The following is a 17040-nucleotide window of genomic DNA, read 5'->3' on the forward strand; positions in this document are numbered from 1 at the left end:
GGATAGTGATTGCGCCATTCTTCCCTTTTACACAAAGTCCCAACTTCAGCCCATCAAGCATCTTGCAGTAGCACCTTATAAACAAGAAAATAAAGCTTGGCCTATATTTAGAATTTGCGAATTAAGATACATGGTGTGTTTTTTTCTATCAGGGTTTTACATCAGTATCATCTTCAGTGTCATCATCAGCTAAAAACTTGTGTTTCAGAAGCAGCGTGTTACCAGCCAGTAAGAAAGATTGATAGCATAGTTGTCTTCCCTACATGTCCTTTATTTACAGATTGCCTAATTTGCTTGTGACAACATCTTAAACGCTTTGACGGCGGAGTTTTAAAAATCAATGGTAAGAGTCGATGAGCTGTCTAGTGCACATCAAACTGCAGATCTGTGAGGAAGATGCAAGTTTCAGCTTTAATAGAGTTCAATATACAAGTAACGTCAGCAGGTTTGCTGTGTTGTCCCACAATCTTCCATCTGAATCTTCTATGGGAAACATGAACATAAATCATTTGTTTATCCCCTGATGCCTGATTGAGTAGTGTTTATATTGTTATGATGTAAAAGGTGGAATTTCATCAAAATAACATACCTTAAGGTCAAATGTCGCACTAAATGTGTTGCTTTGTCATCACACATTAGGAGAAAGGATCTAAAAGAACTAAACAGGAAAAAAATACAACAGTGTGGATGTTTAATGCCTCGAATGTATTCCACAGTGTTCAACAGTACGCTCCTCAATCTTTAGAAGGATCCTTTTTTTATAGCCTCTGTCTGAATGGAATCAATAAACATTGAAAGAGAGTAGAGTTATGTATTCTCGACAAATGCTGGTCTGATTTTATGGCCTCTGCTTGAGTGCTTGATAAAAGACTCTGGATACTGAAACTAGAAACTGTCCTTCTCTGAAATTACAAGAATAGTTATGAGCCTAACAGAATTTCCCAGCAAAGGTATACATGCTTTGATAAGTCACATTTTCAGAACATAAAGTGAAACATATATATTATGGCTCACTAAAATCACTATTAACTTGTCTCAGAGAATGTGATGTTTGAAGTGCGTGTATTTGCTACAAATATACAGTACATATATATTTGAGAATATTCTTTTCACAGACAAACTTTTTTGCATGTTTGTTTCTGTCTTCCCTCTCTTGTATGCACACTTTTCAAACACAGCAGCAAGAGCATCTAAAACTCCCTAAAGTGATATTAAATGATTATTGGCCTCGCCTCTGCTGTTTTCCTCTTCCTAAAGAGTTCTCGGAGGATGAGAGAGTGAGAACAGTTGAGGCGAGAGGCTGTCTACATACTAATGAGCTGTTGAAGGCTGTCTCAAACTGGCTCCAGCAGACAGGCTGGCCTCATTAACACGTGGTATCAAAATCCTTCAGACAGAAGATCCATCAAGACAGAGTCAAGACTGGGCGTGAACAAGACTAAAGATTGGAAAATCTATTGGATCTACTCATAATTTAGCCAATCTTCTATCTGCATTGGCATATTAATACCTTTGGTAAAAAACACAGTGCACATATTGTGTCTGTAAAAACAAAAGACCCAGAGCTGATGGTTCTTCTTTAGTACCTTGTATAAACTGTTTAATTTGATCCCACCGTGCCTCTTGTTGATGTTTGGCAACACCTCACACAGAATATGTAGCTCCTTATATTCTTATAGTCTGTCGTTTCAGATTGATCTCACATACATGTCATTGATATGTTTGCAGCACTTTTTAAAGAGCACCAGAGTTCTTTGTATTTGTGGTTACGTCTGTTTCCGTAATTCAGAATTCAAGAGTTTCCTTCCTGCAGTATCTCTCTGCCCGTATTTCTCTCCATCAATTTTTCTGTCTACCTTTCTGTCAGTTTTATTGATTAGAGCTGCCCAGCCAAACTCTCTGAGGTTATACAGTCTATCCACCAGTGATCTGTGTATCGGCTATTGTTTTAACTTTTCACCGCTGTAGTCCGGTATTTACAGTCCCATCAGCAACACCAGTGGCGAAGGCTGCTGCATATCTTTTGCATTTGTTGGGTGCTGCTAGCGCAATGGAAAAAAAAAACTAGAGGCACTTAAAGGCCTCAGGTCTTTATTGATCAAAGCCGGGAAGTCTGTCTTTGACAGTCTGTCTGTCTGACTGTCTGACTGGCTGCATGTCTCTACGGGAGGGAGCTATCATCAATCTGCTCTGTCAGCATCGGTTAGTAAAGAAAGTAGAGGATAATGAAAGAGGAAATTGATGCAAGTGGTGAGAAACAGCAGGCAAAAAAAGAGAAGAGGATCAGAGATGAAAGAGAAAGTTGAGGAGGCGAGACAGATTGAATGTAAATCTCGGGGGTTTGGTTACTGTTGGATATAGCAGCATCATATTGGCTCATTAGCAGAGAACACAGCACATGTCCAGTGTTCACAGCTTGTTAAAAGTCAACACATTTTGGTGTGTAAATCCAGTTTACATCCTCACTCTGTCAATGAGCTGTGTTGCATGCAATCTAATACAACTCTAAGGTCAAAAGAGCATGAAAATTACAGTTTTTTCCAGTGAAGATGTGATTTAAGAGATGGCTACAAGCTTCATCTTGAGTACTTTAGAAAGTGTTATACAGGTTCACTTGAGGTCTTTCTCCCTGCATCCATTCAAAAACCCATTATATATGAGAAATAGCTCCCGCCTGAGTGCTTATTGTATATAGTGATGTTTGCTAATAGCGAATTTTATTGTTATTGACTTGCACTTGTTTTGTCTCAGCATCTAAGCTAAAAAAAAATATATCTACTGTGTCTTTTCATCTTTCTTGTATAAGGGGATGGTTTTCTGTCAGTGGGAAAGTTGCCAGTGACTAAATATGAAGCAGGAAGTTGCTTTTTCAACCTGGAGACCATATTAAAATTGCAAAATTCCATTTTACAACTTTTCTTTTTGATGTATTTCCCTCATTACTCATGATAACATTTCCCTCTCATTCAGGTACCAGTTAGATAAAATGGGACCAAAGTCAAAAAAGAAGAAAAACAGTGTTGGTCATTCATATATTTGATATTCTTAACCTTCTTAACCCTTTCTCTTCCCACAGACAATAAAGTTAAAAGCTGAGGCTCGGTTGGACCTTCTGCGACAAGTGGGGGTTGCGGTGGATACCTGGCTGAAGAGCGCCATGAACCAGGTGTGTATTCTGTCAGCGAGTGTTTGAGAAGGTATAGATGTGTGTGTGTGTGTGTGTGTGTGTGTGTGTGTGTAAGCCTCTCCTTCTCTCTGCCTGACTTGTTTCATTCGTTGCAGCCCTCGGAGTGTTTGTGTGTGTGCATATTTAAACCCTTTCACGCATGAGTTCCTGTTTGTGTAGAGCAGTATGTGTGTGAGCGTGTCTGCAATATGTGTATAAACCCCCCTTCGCTCTCTTTGTGCATGCTGTAGGTGATGGAGGAGTTGGAGAATGAACGTTGGGCCAGCTACACTTCCCACGATCCCTCACTGTCGGTGAGACACCTCCCCTCACTGTGCGTGCGTTGCTGCAGCAGCTCTCGTCCTGTTTGTAACAAAAACAGAACGATTTTTAATTCAATCTGAAAAAATATCGGAGGGATTACGGAACCACAAAACTAAACATAATATAAACTCTAATGTGACAACCTCTATGCTTTCACACAAATACATACATGTATAAATTATTTTGTCACCAATTTGAAAGAAGAAAGACAAGTATCTTTTTAATATCTGTTGTATGCATGGTGACCTCTTTTACTCACGTTAAATGAAAATCACCAGACCCCTTAATAGTGTCACTGTTTGTCAGTCATATATCTACTATAAGCTCAACTGTCTTTCCAAAAGTTTCTCTTCTTGCACTACAAACACAGCACTCAGTTCCCTGTGAGGCAAATTTGTGATTTGTGATATATGAGTCAAATTTGACTCGACTTGAATTCAACACACTCAAATGTGTAATTTTAAACTCTGAGGGACTGACTCATAATCATAGACTTTTTATTCTTTATGATTTCATTGTAAGTGAAAACCACCCAACTAGAACAGTTCTCCTGACAAATCATTTCCCGAATGACGTAAATTACAAGATAATTGACCTCAGCCCTTCTGCCTAATCATCTGTCACACCAGTTAAAGCCTTATAAAACGCCCCACATCCCCATTGGAATACTGATGTAGTCTTCGCACAAGCTGTGCAGTTTTTATTTCATGACCCTTAACTTTAATGGGAAGATGGAGTGAGTACATATCTAAAGCCTGAAGGGACCTTTTTTATCGCCTCATAGTGTTTATGAGTGTGCACGCATACTCTGTGCATGTCAGCGGAGAGGAGGTGGACTCCAGGTAGTTCCACATTCCCCTTCCCTCATTACTGGCACTGGTGGATTGACATTTTTTCCTACCATGTACAGCTTTCCACCAATAACAAAAAGGGTGATACTGTGGGAAATACACAAGTCTGTGTGCTAAATATGTAGCTAGGGCTATGAGCATGTTAGTTTAGCTTAGCACAAAGACTGGAAACATAAGCCCTAAAGCTCACTAATACTGTCTATGGATTAAACAAACAACATATAAAGTATTAATCTGTGAGCTTTGATGGTGCTGGTCAGCGGGTTGTGTTACTTTTGGATAGAGCTAGGCTAGCTGTTTCCCTCCGTTTCCAGTCTTTGTGCTAAGCTAAGCTAAATAACCGGCAGGTGCTAGCTTCATATTTCGCGCCCATACTTGAGAGTGGTGTCATTTTTCTGTGAGTGGATTTCCCCACATTTCAAATCATCCCTTTATATTAAATTTAAAAGTGACTTCTTGTCCCAAATGGAGGGATTTAAAAATTCCAAACAAAAGTTTAATTATCACATAATTTTACAGGTAAAAGCGTTATTCTATTTTTCTTTTTTTTTCTTTTTTTAATCTAACATTAAAATTATGTTTGATGAATCTCACGTCACACCTAAACCACTCTAATTATACACAATCATTAATACAGACGTATATGCTGCGTGTGTGTGTGCTTACGACTGGATGTGTATGTGAGTTATGGATATTTATCTGCATGTACCTTTGTGCATTTGCGTGTGCATTTCCCTCACTCCCTCCATCTTTGTGTACAGGGAGGAGAGTGTATGTATAGATGTGTAATCCCACATGGGACTGTGTGGGGAGATGCAAGTGTGTGTTTGTCTGTCTGTCAGCAGGACTAAACATAGTCGACCTGCTCCATTGGAAGCACTTGACACTCCGCTCACACGATACTGCAGCTCACAGCAAAGACAGAGAGAGAGAGACACCGAGTATGAGAAAGGGAGAGAAAGTCAGGAGAATAAGAGAGAGTGCAACCTAGGAAGAGATAGGAGGGAGGTAGAAGAAGGAGTTATGCAGTGAAAGAGGGAGACAATTACCGAAGAATGAGAGGAGAGAGAGAGAGAGAGCTGAAAATAAGAAGAGGGGGTGTGATGTGGAGGAGGGGGTGAGGGGAAGAGGTGAGGAGGGGCTGGCGTCAGAGTGATAATGTTGAAGTAAAATTGGATGCAGAGGTGAGAGAGAGAGAGACAGAGAGACAGAGAGATTGTGAAAAACTGCAGAGAATATTGAGAATTTGAATGTTTGCACAGAGAGAGAGGTGACCGAAACAATGAACTGCGATCAGATCTGATTCAAGCCAAACCTTTTGAACGTCTTACACATTTCCAAATGTTTAATTACCTTCAGGTAGTTGAGAATGTGAATTTGGCTGTAAGGTTTTCTTTCAACTCTCGTTTCCTTATGTATAAGATAAATTAGGTTGAAGCGAGACTTGCTGAAAACCCATTTGCGTGGGTGTCATTAAAATAGACCAGCAGGCGTTTAACAGCAGTTCAACAGCCTTTGATTTTATTCGGAGTGACCGTGGCGAAGAGAAAGTGATTACAATAACAAGGTGCAACAAAGGAAATAAAAAGAGAATTGTTAACAGCAGTTTGCTGATTAGAAAGAAGAAAGGATGGATGGATTGTGAATATTAATACGGACAGGAGAGCTACAGAGCCGGCACTTCCCTCGGCCCTATCTTTATTCCACTCAACTTTATTATCACGACTATGAAATACTGTACACCATGAAGCGTCAAGTTCTTCAGGCAGCCACCACGTTCATTACAATATCACTTTCACAGTTATTACCTCCAGGACCAATAAAATTGGCCTTTGGTCTGCATCTCAGCTGCACTGTTGGTACACACACCGAGGTGTATTTTTGGTTATTTTATTGGGTTATTACTGAAATACATGCTGGTCATTTCGCTTCAGGGATAAAATGGAATTGGCCCTGAGGCAGTGCAGTGTACCTTTAAATCAATGCAGTAAAGTAGCTAAGGGTGACGTGGCAATGAAAATATGACCTTGCCACCAAAGCTCAAAATATGCGAGTGGACAATGAGTTGTTCTCTATCACATTGAATCTATCCCTTCACCCAGTTAAGTGACTGTTCCATGACTGTGTCTGTAATCACACCTTGTTTACAAAATAAGTACTGTCGCTGCACAGGTGATGCGTTTACCTCTTGGGGTTAGTAGTTTTACCAGCTACTAACACAGCAGTTATCCTCCTTATTTAAGTGTATGTTACCTCCTCACTATACATTACCGTTAGTCATTCCCACAATGGCACAAAATCAGTAGTAACTTTGTGTTAACAATCCCATAATGCAACTTGTAGCATTTTATAGATGTGAAAATAACTGTGTGACTCTAAATACATATCAGTAAAAGATTATTGGGTGGACTAATGCAAAATATTGTCGACATTTGTGCTCCCCAGAGGATGAAACCTAAAAAAAGATTGAAATCCCTGACTTTTCCTGTATCCCCACATTCATGCCCCCCTCAGGATGAATTATAATGTCATACTCTGAAAGCGCCATCAACAGGACAACATTGTTATTTGTCTAATACTACTACCATATATTATTCTCAATGTAGGATGAATCCTACTGAAGATGGTAATCCCTCATTTTTCCTGTCGTACTACATTCATGTCCCCCTCAAGATGTCCCCTGACAGCGCCATCAACAAGACAACATTTTAAATGTGTCCAATACTACTACCATATATCAGCCGCAGCTGTACTTTGTGTTTAGTGCTAATTAGAAAATGCTAAGATGATGCAGTTGCAGCTCTACATCTAAATTAATTGATTAGTTCAGTGTTTCATGCTTTTTGTTGCGGAGTTGGGGAACCTGGTGGTTTAACTGTGCCCAGTACAACATAGAAGCATGCAGTGTATGTATTTTCGTTGTCAGGGTCATTCCTGGTGAAGACCTTTGATGAAAGTGTGTTAATTATTATTCGGACCACACCTGAAGATTATTATTTCCCTAGAGAATAGATTTTTTTCTTCTAGGGGATCAACTCATATACAAAACACACATCTGTTTTGTTTGCACCGGTGTAGAGTTTACTGTGTCAACAGAAATCTGATGACCAAACACAATGACTTAGGAATGGATAAACACACACACATACACACACCTTCTCTCTCTATTGTCGTGGCCGGCTCAGCTTGCTGTGTGTGATGGATCTTTCTACCAGTTAGATCACATGACCTTCATATAAGCCAGTGAAATTCTCATGGAACAAAAGAGGGAGGGGCTGGCTCGTATGAAACATTAGTCCCTCTACACCTGTCTCTAAAAGCTACAGTACCCACACTGAGCAGGACAGAGAAACTCAAACACAGAGAAAAGGTAAGCATGGCTTTAGATTAAATCGTGATGGTAGCTCGGAGAGAGTGCAAACACACGGGAAGAGGAGGAAAAAAGGTGATAAGTTAGTGTGTCTTTGTTTGCAACTGGTGCACAGGAGGTGGTGGAGGTAAAAGTTGGGATAGTGAGGCAGAGGTGGTGAACAACAAGGTTAGTGGGAGAGAACGATTGGGTAAGACTGGGACATCAGAAGTGTATTTTGGATGTCATATGTGTGTGTATGTTAAATATGTGATAGACTTCATATACTAATCACATTATTTGTTCATTTTATTTTGTTGATCTGGAGAGTGTTTGTTTTTACTCTGGAGCATTCGGGGGTGAATGGATCTTTTCTCATTCGTCCTTGTAGTTATCAGAGGTAATCTGAGGTCTTTATCTGGTCGTGTTTGTGTGTTAAAGGGCACAGTGGATTTGGAGCGTGAGGAGGGGGAAGAGTGTGAAGAGAACATGGAGGTTTTCGACGACAGCAGCTCCAGTCCTTCAGGAACCCTCCGAAACTACCCGCTAACCTGCAAAGTCCTGTACTCATACAAGGTAGAAACTAGCACACACACACACAGTTACCCTCTGCAGTTGCATATTTACACACCTACACATATCAAATGTCTGCAGCTACCCGCGCAACCACAACACACAACCACATGGATCCATGTACACAAACAAGACTAATTGCTTTGCATTTTCACAAAGCGTTTATCTAACATTAACAACCATGCATTTTTTAGCATTTTATCTTTACTATACTATATGAATGTCTCGTCCACGGATACAATAAATCCTCAAGAGCAGACTGAATTTATCTTCTGCTCTCTCCCTCCCACTCCCTTTCTTATTCCCTCCTGTTTTCTTACCTCCTTTTGCTTTCTCATCCTTCTCTCTCTATCTTTAACACTGTCGGTATGTCTCTCCCACAGGCCTCTCAGCCAGATGAGTTAACTATTGATGAACAGGAGATGTTGGAGGTCATTGAGGATGGAGACATGGAGGACTGGGTCAAGGTGCACAAACATACACACACAGATATACACTGTGTTTAAGGTTTCAACAACAGAAGCATTATTTCAGCTCTGTGCGATTTCACCACCGTTCCTCCTGTCATGTATGTTTTCTTGTTTCCTTTGTGAATGCACTCCATCATGTGTGTGTGTGTGTGTGTGTGTGTATCTGCTTTCCAGGCTCGCAATAAGACAGGTCAAGTGGGCTACGTCCCGGAGAAATACCTGCAGTTCCCGACCTCCAACAGTCTGCTGAGCATGCTCCAGTCACTGGCTACACTCGATGCTCGATCACACACCTCGTCCAATTCCACCGAGCCAGAGCTGCACTCCAACTGCATCAACGGAGACACAAACAGTGAGTACGCTGTAAACTAAGCATCTTGTCGAGTGTTCTTTTAAATAATTAAACTGCTTGCCAGGAGTTTGAGTAAAACAAGTTAGTTCCAGTTGTGCCTATGTTAAGTGAGTTTTTTTCTTCTTTCCCAGAATAAGGTTATTACGAGTCACTGATTAAGGCATTTTTCTTTTTACTGCTCCACTAAGTGTTGCTCAGAGTCCAGCTGTAAACAATGCTCATTTGGCAGAGCAGGGTGTTAGAATAAGCAAGTGTTGTTTGTCTAACTTGCTGAGTAAAACAAGATAAAAATATTTCTGTGGGTACAAAACAGCAAAAAATAAAACAAGAGTCAGGTTCTAGTTCTGCTCTTTGTCAGCTTCCACAGTCTCTGGCCTCCCTGATTTCCTTTTCATCCTTTTATTAAGCTACATTTTGTCATTCTAGTGCCTCACTGGAACAGAAACAAGAGCAAGGCAGCTGTAAAAGAGGTCAAAAAGAGAACAAAACACCAGTGGTTGAAACAGCAGACAAGTTGTCAAGAGAGTTGTCGATATCAGATAGAATCAGTGAACTTGGTGGAGTTGGTAGATTCGAAGGTCTGGTCCGAGGCAAGGGCAAGAGCTGAGCTTTATCACAAACATGAACTTTCTCTGTGCTTTGCTTTGACTAATGTTGATCAGACTTGTTGGCTCACAGCTGTCTGATTGAACGTGAAAAAGACATCTTGCCTAATTACAGCAGATAATAAAGAACATGTGCGTCATATTCATGGTACCTCATTGGTCAAAGATATTTTCACTACATGCCAAAATAAGAAGGTCAAACAAGAGCAGCACTATATTATTCCTGACCTAATCTACTGCCTTTGAATCCTTCCTTCTTATTCTGCTCTCTCTGCGAGGGCCATATATAAAGGCCAGACATAAAGTAATGTTTCCCCAAGAATAATTATTCCCTCTGTGTCCCTTTGTCTGCCTTTCTCTCTGCAGTGATGTATGTCCGCGCACTTTATGATTACGAGGGCCAGGCAGATGAGGAGCTCTCCTTTTCCGAAGGAGCGGTGATCCGCCTGTTGAGCCGCGACACTCAGACAGACGATGGCTTCTGGGAGGGGGAGCTCAACGGAAGGGTGGGCGTCTTCCCCTCCGTGCTGGTGGAAGATTTCACAGAGAATGGGGACACCAGAGGAGGAGGGACGGGTGACATACAGGTATGTTATTGCATGACGATGCAGGGATGAATCTCACAGATAAAACTAATATTAAGTTAAAGGGTAGCACAAGCGATCTTAGACACATTCACCTTTGTGGGAAAACACAGAAAAGCGTTTAAAATGGAGACATGCTCCCACCCATGCTGACATTCAGCAAGTTACTCTCGAGGAGCTGGAAATGTGGTCTTATCAGTATTTCCTCAGGGCACAAATACCAAGGATGGTGTGTAGTGTACTGTGCCACTTTCCCCCCTCTCCCCTCTTTCCCTGGATGTTGTCCAGTAACTCTATCAGCAGGGCAGAGTTCACAAACAGTGGATCAGAACTGCCGTGTTCCTGCAGCGCTCTGATAAAAACCCTGTCCTGCAATCACAGAAGGAAGTCTTATCTGTGGCACAGAGCTCCCTATTAGAGGTTCAGCGTCAGGAAGGATACAGCCTCTCCCTTCCTAGAAGCCTGTAGACATAACACACCAGAACAACTCTTTTAAGTCAAGAAATAAAATAAAATCTGAACCCTTCTGGTTTGCTGCCACAGAAAGTTGTATGTAGTGGAAGGTCATGCTTCAAGCTAATAAAGCAACAATACATCTGTAAGGTATTTCTCACAGTATCCTGAGTATTCAACCAAAGACCGAAATCCTAAAGCTGCTCCAATCAGGATGTTTCCATTAACAACAGATGAAATGACTGTATTTGTTGTTCCCCTCAGCTCTATGGGGCATTTTAGCATCTTTGAATTTGTTGTTTTGGTTTAACAGCCTGTAACCACAGACAGTTGAGTTTTGAGTGGAAAAAGCTAATCTAAAAACTCACTGCACTACCTGCTCAGCACCAAACAGCAGACAGACACAATTAGCAACTAGCTGGTGAACACAGTGTGACACCTAGTCAGATATTTCCCTCAGAAGTTGGTGGAGACCAACAACAGAGTTAAGAGAGTGAATATTGGACTCAGGTGGTCAGATAATAGGCTGCAGTTTGCTAACACGTTAATAATGTTATTATTACGAGGATCGCAGTGATGTATTTATTTCTATTTCTACCTCTTTCCCCAGATTTCTCCGTCTCTGAAGTTACCATCTTCTCTGCCACCTCTTCCGCTGTATGACCAACCTCCCATCAGCCCTTTCACCAGCCCCGAGACCTCCACCCCGCCTCCTCTCCCACGCTCACCCTCCACTGCACTCAATGGGGAGCACAAGCCTCCACCGCCAGCCTCGTCACATAAGGGACCACTCTCCACCCACAGTAAGTTTGTGTGTAATTCAGGTTAATTAAGCTCATTGTGGCTCTTTGCTGTGAGGATATAGAAATCTCTTTCTCTCTCTCTCTCTCTCTCTCTGTAGATCAAAGCTCTGGCAGGAGTCCAGTGTCTCCAGGATTTCCTCAGCCACTGAGATTTACCCCTGAAGGAGGCCCGGGCAAACTACGACCTGTTAGTATAATAGCTATTTTAGAAGATTTTATGATCATAAAACTATCATGACTAGTTTAATGGGTCCAACAACATTTTCTTTTCCAGATTCACATAAGAAATCAGAGCCTCAGAGTCTAAGAAAGGTTGTTTTTGTCTAAGTTCAGAGGACAAATAGATAAGAAGGGATTAATCTGTGACTTTTACACATGTTGAGGTTATCACACAATATTTTATGAGGTAATCTGGCTGTAATTTCACCGTGCCACAGACCAGATCAGGACTTTAGATCAGAGGAAGATTTTTCACTTGACATATTTCAGTTGTTACGACCATATCTCAGGGTATGAAAAGAAGTAACATAAAACCAGATTTTAAGGTTAATAAACAAAAGTATTTTAATAAATGAAAGTTCAGATCGTTTTTAACAAAAGGAGGTGAGGCAAAAGGGAACTAAGGGCGAGCGAGTGCTTTCAAACGAACAAACAAATATAACAAAAAGAGAACTCTAACAGAGCCTGTAATATCTAACTAGAAAAACCTCACTATCTAAATCTAACGCTAAATAACAAAACACACATCAAAAACAGCACCCCTGAACTAATGGGTCTAACAGAAATATACTATTGTGCAGTCAGTAAAACTATACCTAAACTAAACCCTGCCCAGTCCCAGTAAATCAACACAAAACAAACCTCCTCAAATAACACGAGTTAACATTCACAAATTCAACTAACGAGGCGAGCTGACTAACACCACACAAACCAGGGCCGGCCTTAGCTATGGGCAATGTGGGCGACCGCCCAGGGCGCAGTCTCCGAAGAAGAAAATGTGGCGCAAATGTGGCCAGGACCGGCTCTGACACAAAAAAGTCAAGCCGCCACGATGCTCGGGTGGCTGCCGTTTAAATGCCCGTGATGCTGATGCGTGGGCCCTCTCATTGGCGACGCGGAAAGGATGCCGCGCCAATCCCGGCCCTGCACAGCTCACGAACGTGTTGTCCCCGCCTCCTTCAGTTGGGGCCAACCAGGGACTGGCAACCGCACACCTGCATTTACCTGGGGGAAACACTACACACACACATATGTGCCGGGGTGTTTTGTCAAGTTTACTAACTAGATTATATAATGAGCAGGAAATTAACATTATGCTATTTGTCAAATGAGGAAAAGTAGGGCACATCTGTTATAGCCTTGACAATAGTTTTCCTCATTGTGTTGCCGTTTTTTAAAACTGTATATTTCTAATGTTTTCTTGCAGGTACGAGCTGCTCCTCCTCCACCCAAACAACACCCCCGCCGACAGCAGGAGAAGAGCGACAAGACGGAGGAGGTGGAGATCACACTGGTGTGACAGACAGACAAGCTGGCAGGCGGTTATAGAGACATAAAAAATAAAAACAGATGACAGACATATGTATCCTACAGGCTGAACTGAACTGAACTGAAGTCAGCTTAAATAAAGTGATGTGAAGTAAACCAAACTGAACCACGTCAGACACCCCCGGCCTCTCCGCATCTTCACTCATCATCAAGTCGAAGAAGAGCGCAGAGAGAGGGGATGAAGGGCAGAGTATCCAATTAAATAATCTCCATATTAGCTTCCTAATGAAGTGCAGCAGTATCCGCCCCCCACATTCCTCTCCGTCCTCCCCCGTCCTTCCATTCTTGCCTTAAGACTTCACCTCAACGGGCAGCAAACCCGAGCACACTGGAGAAGAGGAAGAGGAGGAAGAATGTTTAGAGGGGGAGTGTGAGGGAAAGTTAATGATGGGTTTTGCAAGTTTTATTTTATTTTGTTTAAGCTCACATCAAGATGAAGCAGTTTATCTCTGCACAGGAAGATCATTCTAATTTCTCTGACTTAATAAATAATAATGAAGCGAGATCTTATCGAGCCCTGAAACTGATCAAATGTAGTAAAGGTTATAAGACAAGTCAAAAATATAACAGAATATTGTTAGAAAAGGTTTGTAAAATGAAAGTTAAAGCTTCATATTTTAAGTGTAATCATCTATAATCATACATAACTTTTAGGAATCAGGATAATGATTGAAGCAATGGACAGGGCTGTGTGGCTAGCTCGCTAAACTGAAAACAGTAGTAGCTGAACATATCGAACACCAGCCTTCATAAAACTACACAGCTACACTACAGTTATATTAATCACTCATATACTGTGTTAACTCTGCAACAGTAGCTGAAACATTTTAGTTTGCAAGCTAAGCTAGCTACCTAGAACCTGCAACTATGGGATTTAGTTTGACATTTTGAGAAAACATCAAACATGAAGTCACACACAAATACAAAATGTTGAAGGTGACACAGTAAAAATCTATTTCCAGACGAGAAATGCACTGGAAGATTACGTTAGATAGAATGTAGCAAGTAGCTTGCTTCAGCTGCTGTTACAAGAGCGTATACACTAATGCTACAGCAGTATTCAGTACAGGATATTGCTTATTAACATTAAATATAGTAGTTGGTGTTGTTTTGTGGCCAAAAATCAACTTCAGCTTGGTAACTAAGAAAAAAAAAGGCTTGTGCTCGATGCATTTTAGTTAGCCGGGTAATCTAGTTAGCTACACAGTCCTATGGAAGGAAAATGGGGACTAATGAACAAAAAATAGATAAATAATTAAAAAATGTGCCAATAATTTAATAAATTGAAAATGTATTTCATAAGTTATATTTGTGACTTATCTGACACCTTTTACTAGTTTGACTGTCAGGGCTCCATAAAACTTTTTTTTTTTAAAGCTTGATGAGGGTGAATAAGTACAAAACTTGCCAAACGTGTCATGATTTTGTTTGCAGTTGGGATTTAAGTAAATGGACAGAGAAACTGGGTGGTGTGTGGACGCAGTGTCCCTCCTCGCCAGCCCTTCCCTCGCCATATATAGTCCTTATCATCATACGTATTCAATGTGTATTAGTACAGTACATTACTGTTGTCATAGGAATGTTATGCGCAGCGTTTCATATAGACTAACTCGAGCTGAATGGAATACCATGTCTGATATGTAGTGAAAGTTTTATCCTCATCTTATACTGAAAGGGCATTGTAAATATACAGTATGAAGGAGAGAGGAAAGAGGAGAGGGAAGGAGAGAGGATGAATGAAGAGAGAAAAAGGAGGCTGGATCCTCCCTTCTGTTCTTTTCTCCACCTCTCGTCCCATCCTTCCTTTCTTTCCCTCCCTCTTTCCTCTAATGTCTGTTCTGTCCATTGGCAGTCAGTGTGTGAATCGGTGGCTATCATATACACACATACAGTTACATTATATTACGCACACGTTGCTATATCTTCTCTCATTCTGTCAGTTTGCGTCATTGATCGGTTCAGGCACAGGCACTGAAATTGTTGATACTCACTATGTGGTGACAAAGAAAAGTTTTATTTGAAATCATATAGACACTGATCATATTTGAGGTCAGGAGATTTTTTTTTTTATTAATCAAAGAAATGGACTGCATAGCTTTTATCCCTACAGATCACATCTCCTGACACGTTGTTCACATATAGCATATATCCTTGTTTAGCTGATACGCATTAGATATTATTTTTCTCTGTTGTCTCTATCAGATCACTATGTGAGTCATTTTTTATTCAGCACAGCAGAGAAAACATCCATAAAAAGAAATTCCAGTTTGATATCATCCTTGTGTCTTACATTTCATCTACGATTCATGGTGGTATATAGAAACGGAAAAACAGAAGAGATGTATGAAATAAAATACATCATGCTAAATGGACAGAACTAGCAAATGACATTCAGATGGAGCTAAGTACAATTATGTTGTGTTTTTTACTCAAAGTAAATAAATCCTCCCCCTTAAATACCCTTCAAGCCTTTAAAAACTCCTTGCCTAAAGGGCAACGTAGCACTTTTATTTATTTGTACCCTCCCTGGAAAGTAGCAGCATGTTAACATAGCATCAGAATGGATAGAAAAGAGTCGCTGTTCTTTTCATTCTGATTCTGTGACGGATCCTCTTTTTATTTCAGTGTGACTGATGATTATTTTTTCTCCACTCTTCCAAAGAGACGGAGAGATAATTGTGGACAACGTAATTTGGTGTTTTCCTTAACTTATTAAATAAATAAATAAAAATAAAAAAACATGATAATAGTAAGAGATGTTTTCAAAGAAGACTTGGAGCATCTCGTGTTAGGCCTGGCTGTTTGCGTGTGTGATTGTTTCAAAGGGGAGAGGAGGATGAGGAGGAATTTAACTCTGTTAGATGTAAAGATGTGTCCCCAGTTCCCTGCTACATATTGATTTCAATCAGGCGGAGCATTCACGCTGAATATGTTTCTGTCACGATGCGACACATATTGCAGGAGCTCATCACAGCTGGAGACAATTCAGGCTAATTGTGCCATGTTGTGAGACAGCTCCAGAAATATGAAGAAAAACAAGAAATAAAGCATTCAGTCTGTTGCTTTCTTTTTTTGTATAGAGGATATTATCAAGCTGCAGTATTATAGCACATGTAATGACTGCAAAAACAGTGTAAAGTATGAAGATTTAAATACATACTGTACAGTATTTATATGTAGTATGGACTTGGGGCACAGCTTTAGGCTTGTAAGAAGAGAAAGTCTCACATTTCCTCTTTGAAAGGTGGATATCGGAGTGAGAAAAGGGATGAAAGAAATGAAGAATATACTAATAAATCATTAATTTTTGCATCGTTTTTTTAAAGAACATTTCGTGTAGCACCCACACCTAACAAACATGCTGGATATTAGTTACAGCTTCAGATCTAAACCTCTGCTCCTCTCTCAGATCTTCTTTCTAATGGTTTCTCAAACTTGTTTTGAAGTTTATAGTTTACAGCAGTGTTCCACGGGACTTCCCAACACAACTCCTCTATCAGCCTATCTGTCAAATATAAACAAGATTTATGGCTTTTTGTTGCCACTTTGAACATGATTATTTTCCCTTTTCTAACAGCCCCACTGGTCCCATTACAGTGTTTAATTATTTGGTATGGGGCTTTTTTTTAATGTATTATATAATTATTTTATTTTAATTTTTTTTCCATCCTTCGATTTTGGAGCAGCCGCACAGCTGCTGCTGTTAACAATGTGGTGGAACAACTAGCCTTCTCTCTCTCTCTCTCTCTCTATCACAGACTGTTGCCATGGTGACAATAATGAGAACAGGTGCAAAAGTCTTTCTGCATATTATTATTGGCTGTACAAAAAAACAAAACAAAGTTTGTATTTATTGTGTACAAATGTTAATTAATAAAAAAAAAATATTGAAAACTTTCTCTGTTATTTTTGTGTGTGTGTGTGTGTGTGTGTGTGTGTGTGTGTGTGTGTGTGTGTGTGTG

The 17040-nt window shown here is 40.4% G+C and overlaps 1 protein-coding gene across 4 annotated transcripts in view; it reads left to right on the top strand.

Moving 5' to 3' along the window:
- fchsd2 (FCH and double SH3 domains 2) overlaps positions 1-16715 on the top strand; it is a 62253-nt gene extending 45538 nt beyond the window's left edge. For 3 of the 4 annotated variants that reach the window (XM_010742809.3, XM_010742810.3, XM_027280381.1), the window contains 9 exons: positions 3077-3166; positions 3418-3480; positions 8132-8266; positions 8647-8730; positions 8908-9085; positions 10057-10277; positions 11338-11530; positions 11629-11717; positions 12957-16715. In XM_010742809.3, coding sequence (XP_010741111.1) covers positions 3077-3166; positions 3418-3480; positions 8132-8266; positions 8647-8730; positions 8908-9085; positions 10057-10277; positions 11338-11530; positions 11629-11717; positions 12957-13049 — 1146 coding nt within the window. In that variant the 3' untranslated portion in view covers positions 13050-16715. The remainder of the gene's footprint in view (positions 1-3076; positions 3167-3417; positions 3481-8131; positions 8267-8646; positions 8731-8907; positions 9086-10056; positions 10278-11337; positions 11531-11628; positions 11718-12956) is intronic. The other variant, XM_019274639.2, reaches the window with a different exon arrangement.
- Positions 16716-17040: the final 325 nt, after the last annotated feature.

This window comes from Larimichthys crocea, chromosome VII, assembly GCF_000972845.2.
Source record: "Larimichthys crocea isolate SSNF chromosome VII, L_crocea_2.0, whole genome shotgun sequence".
NCBI lineage: Eukaryota > Metazoa > Chordata > Actinopteri > Sciaenidae > Larimichthys > Larimichthys crocea.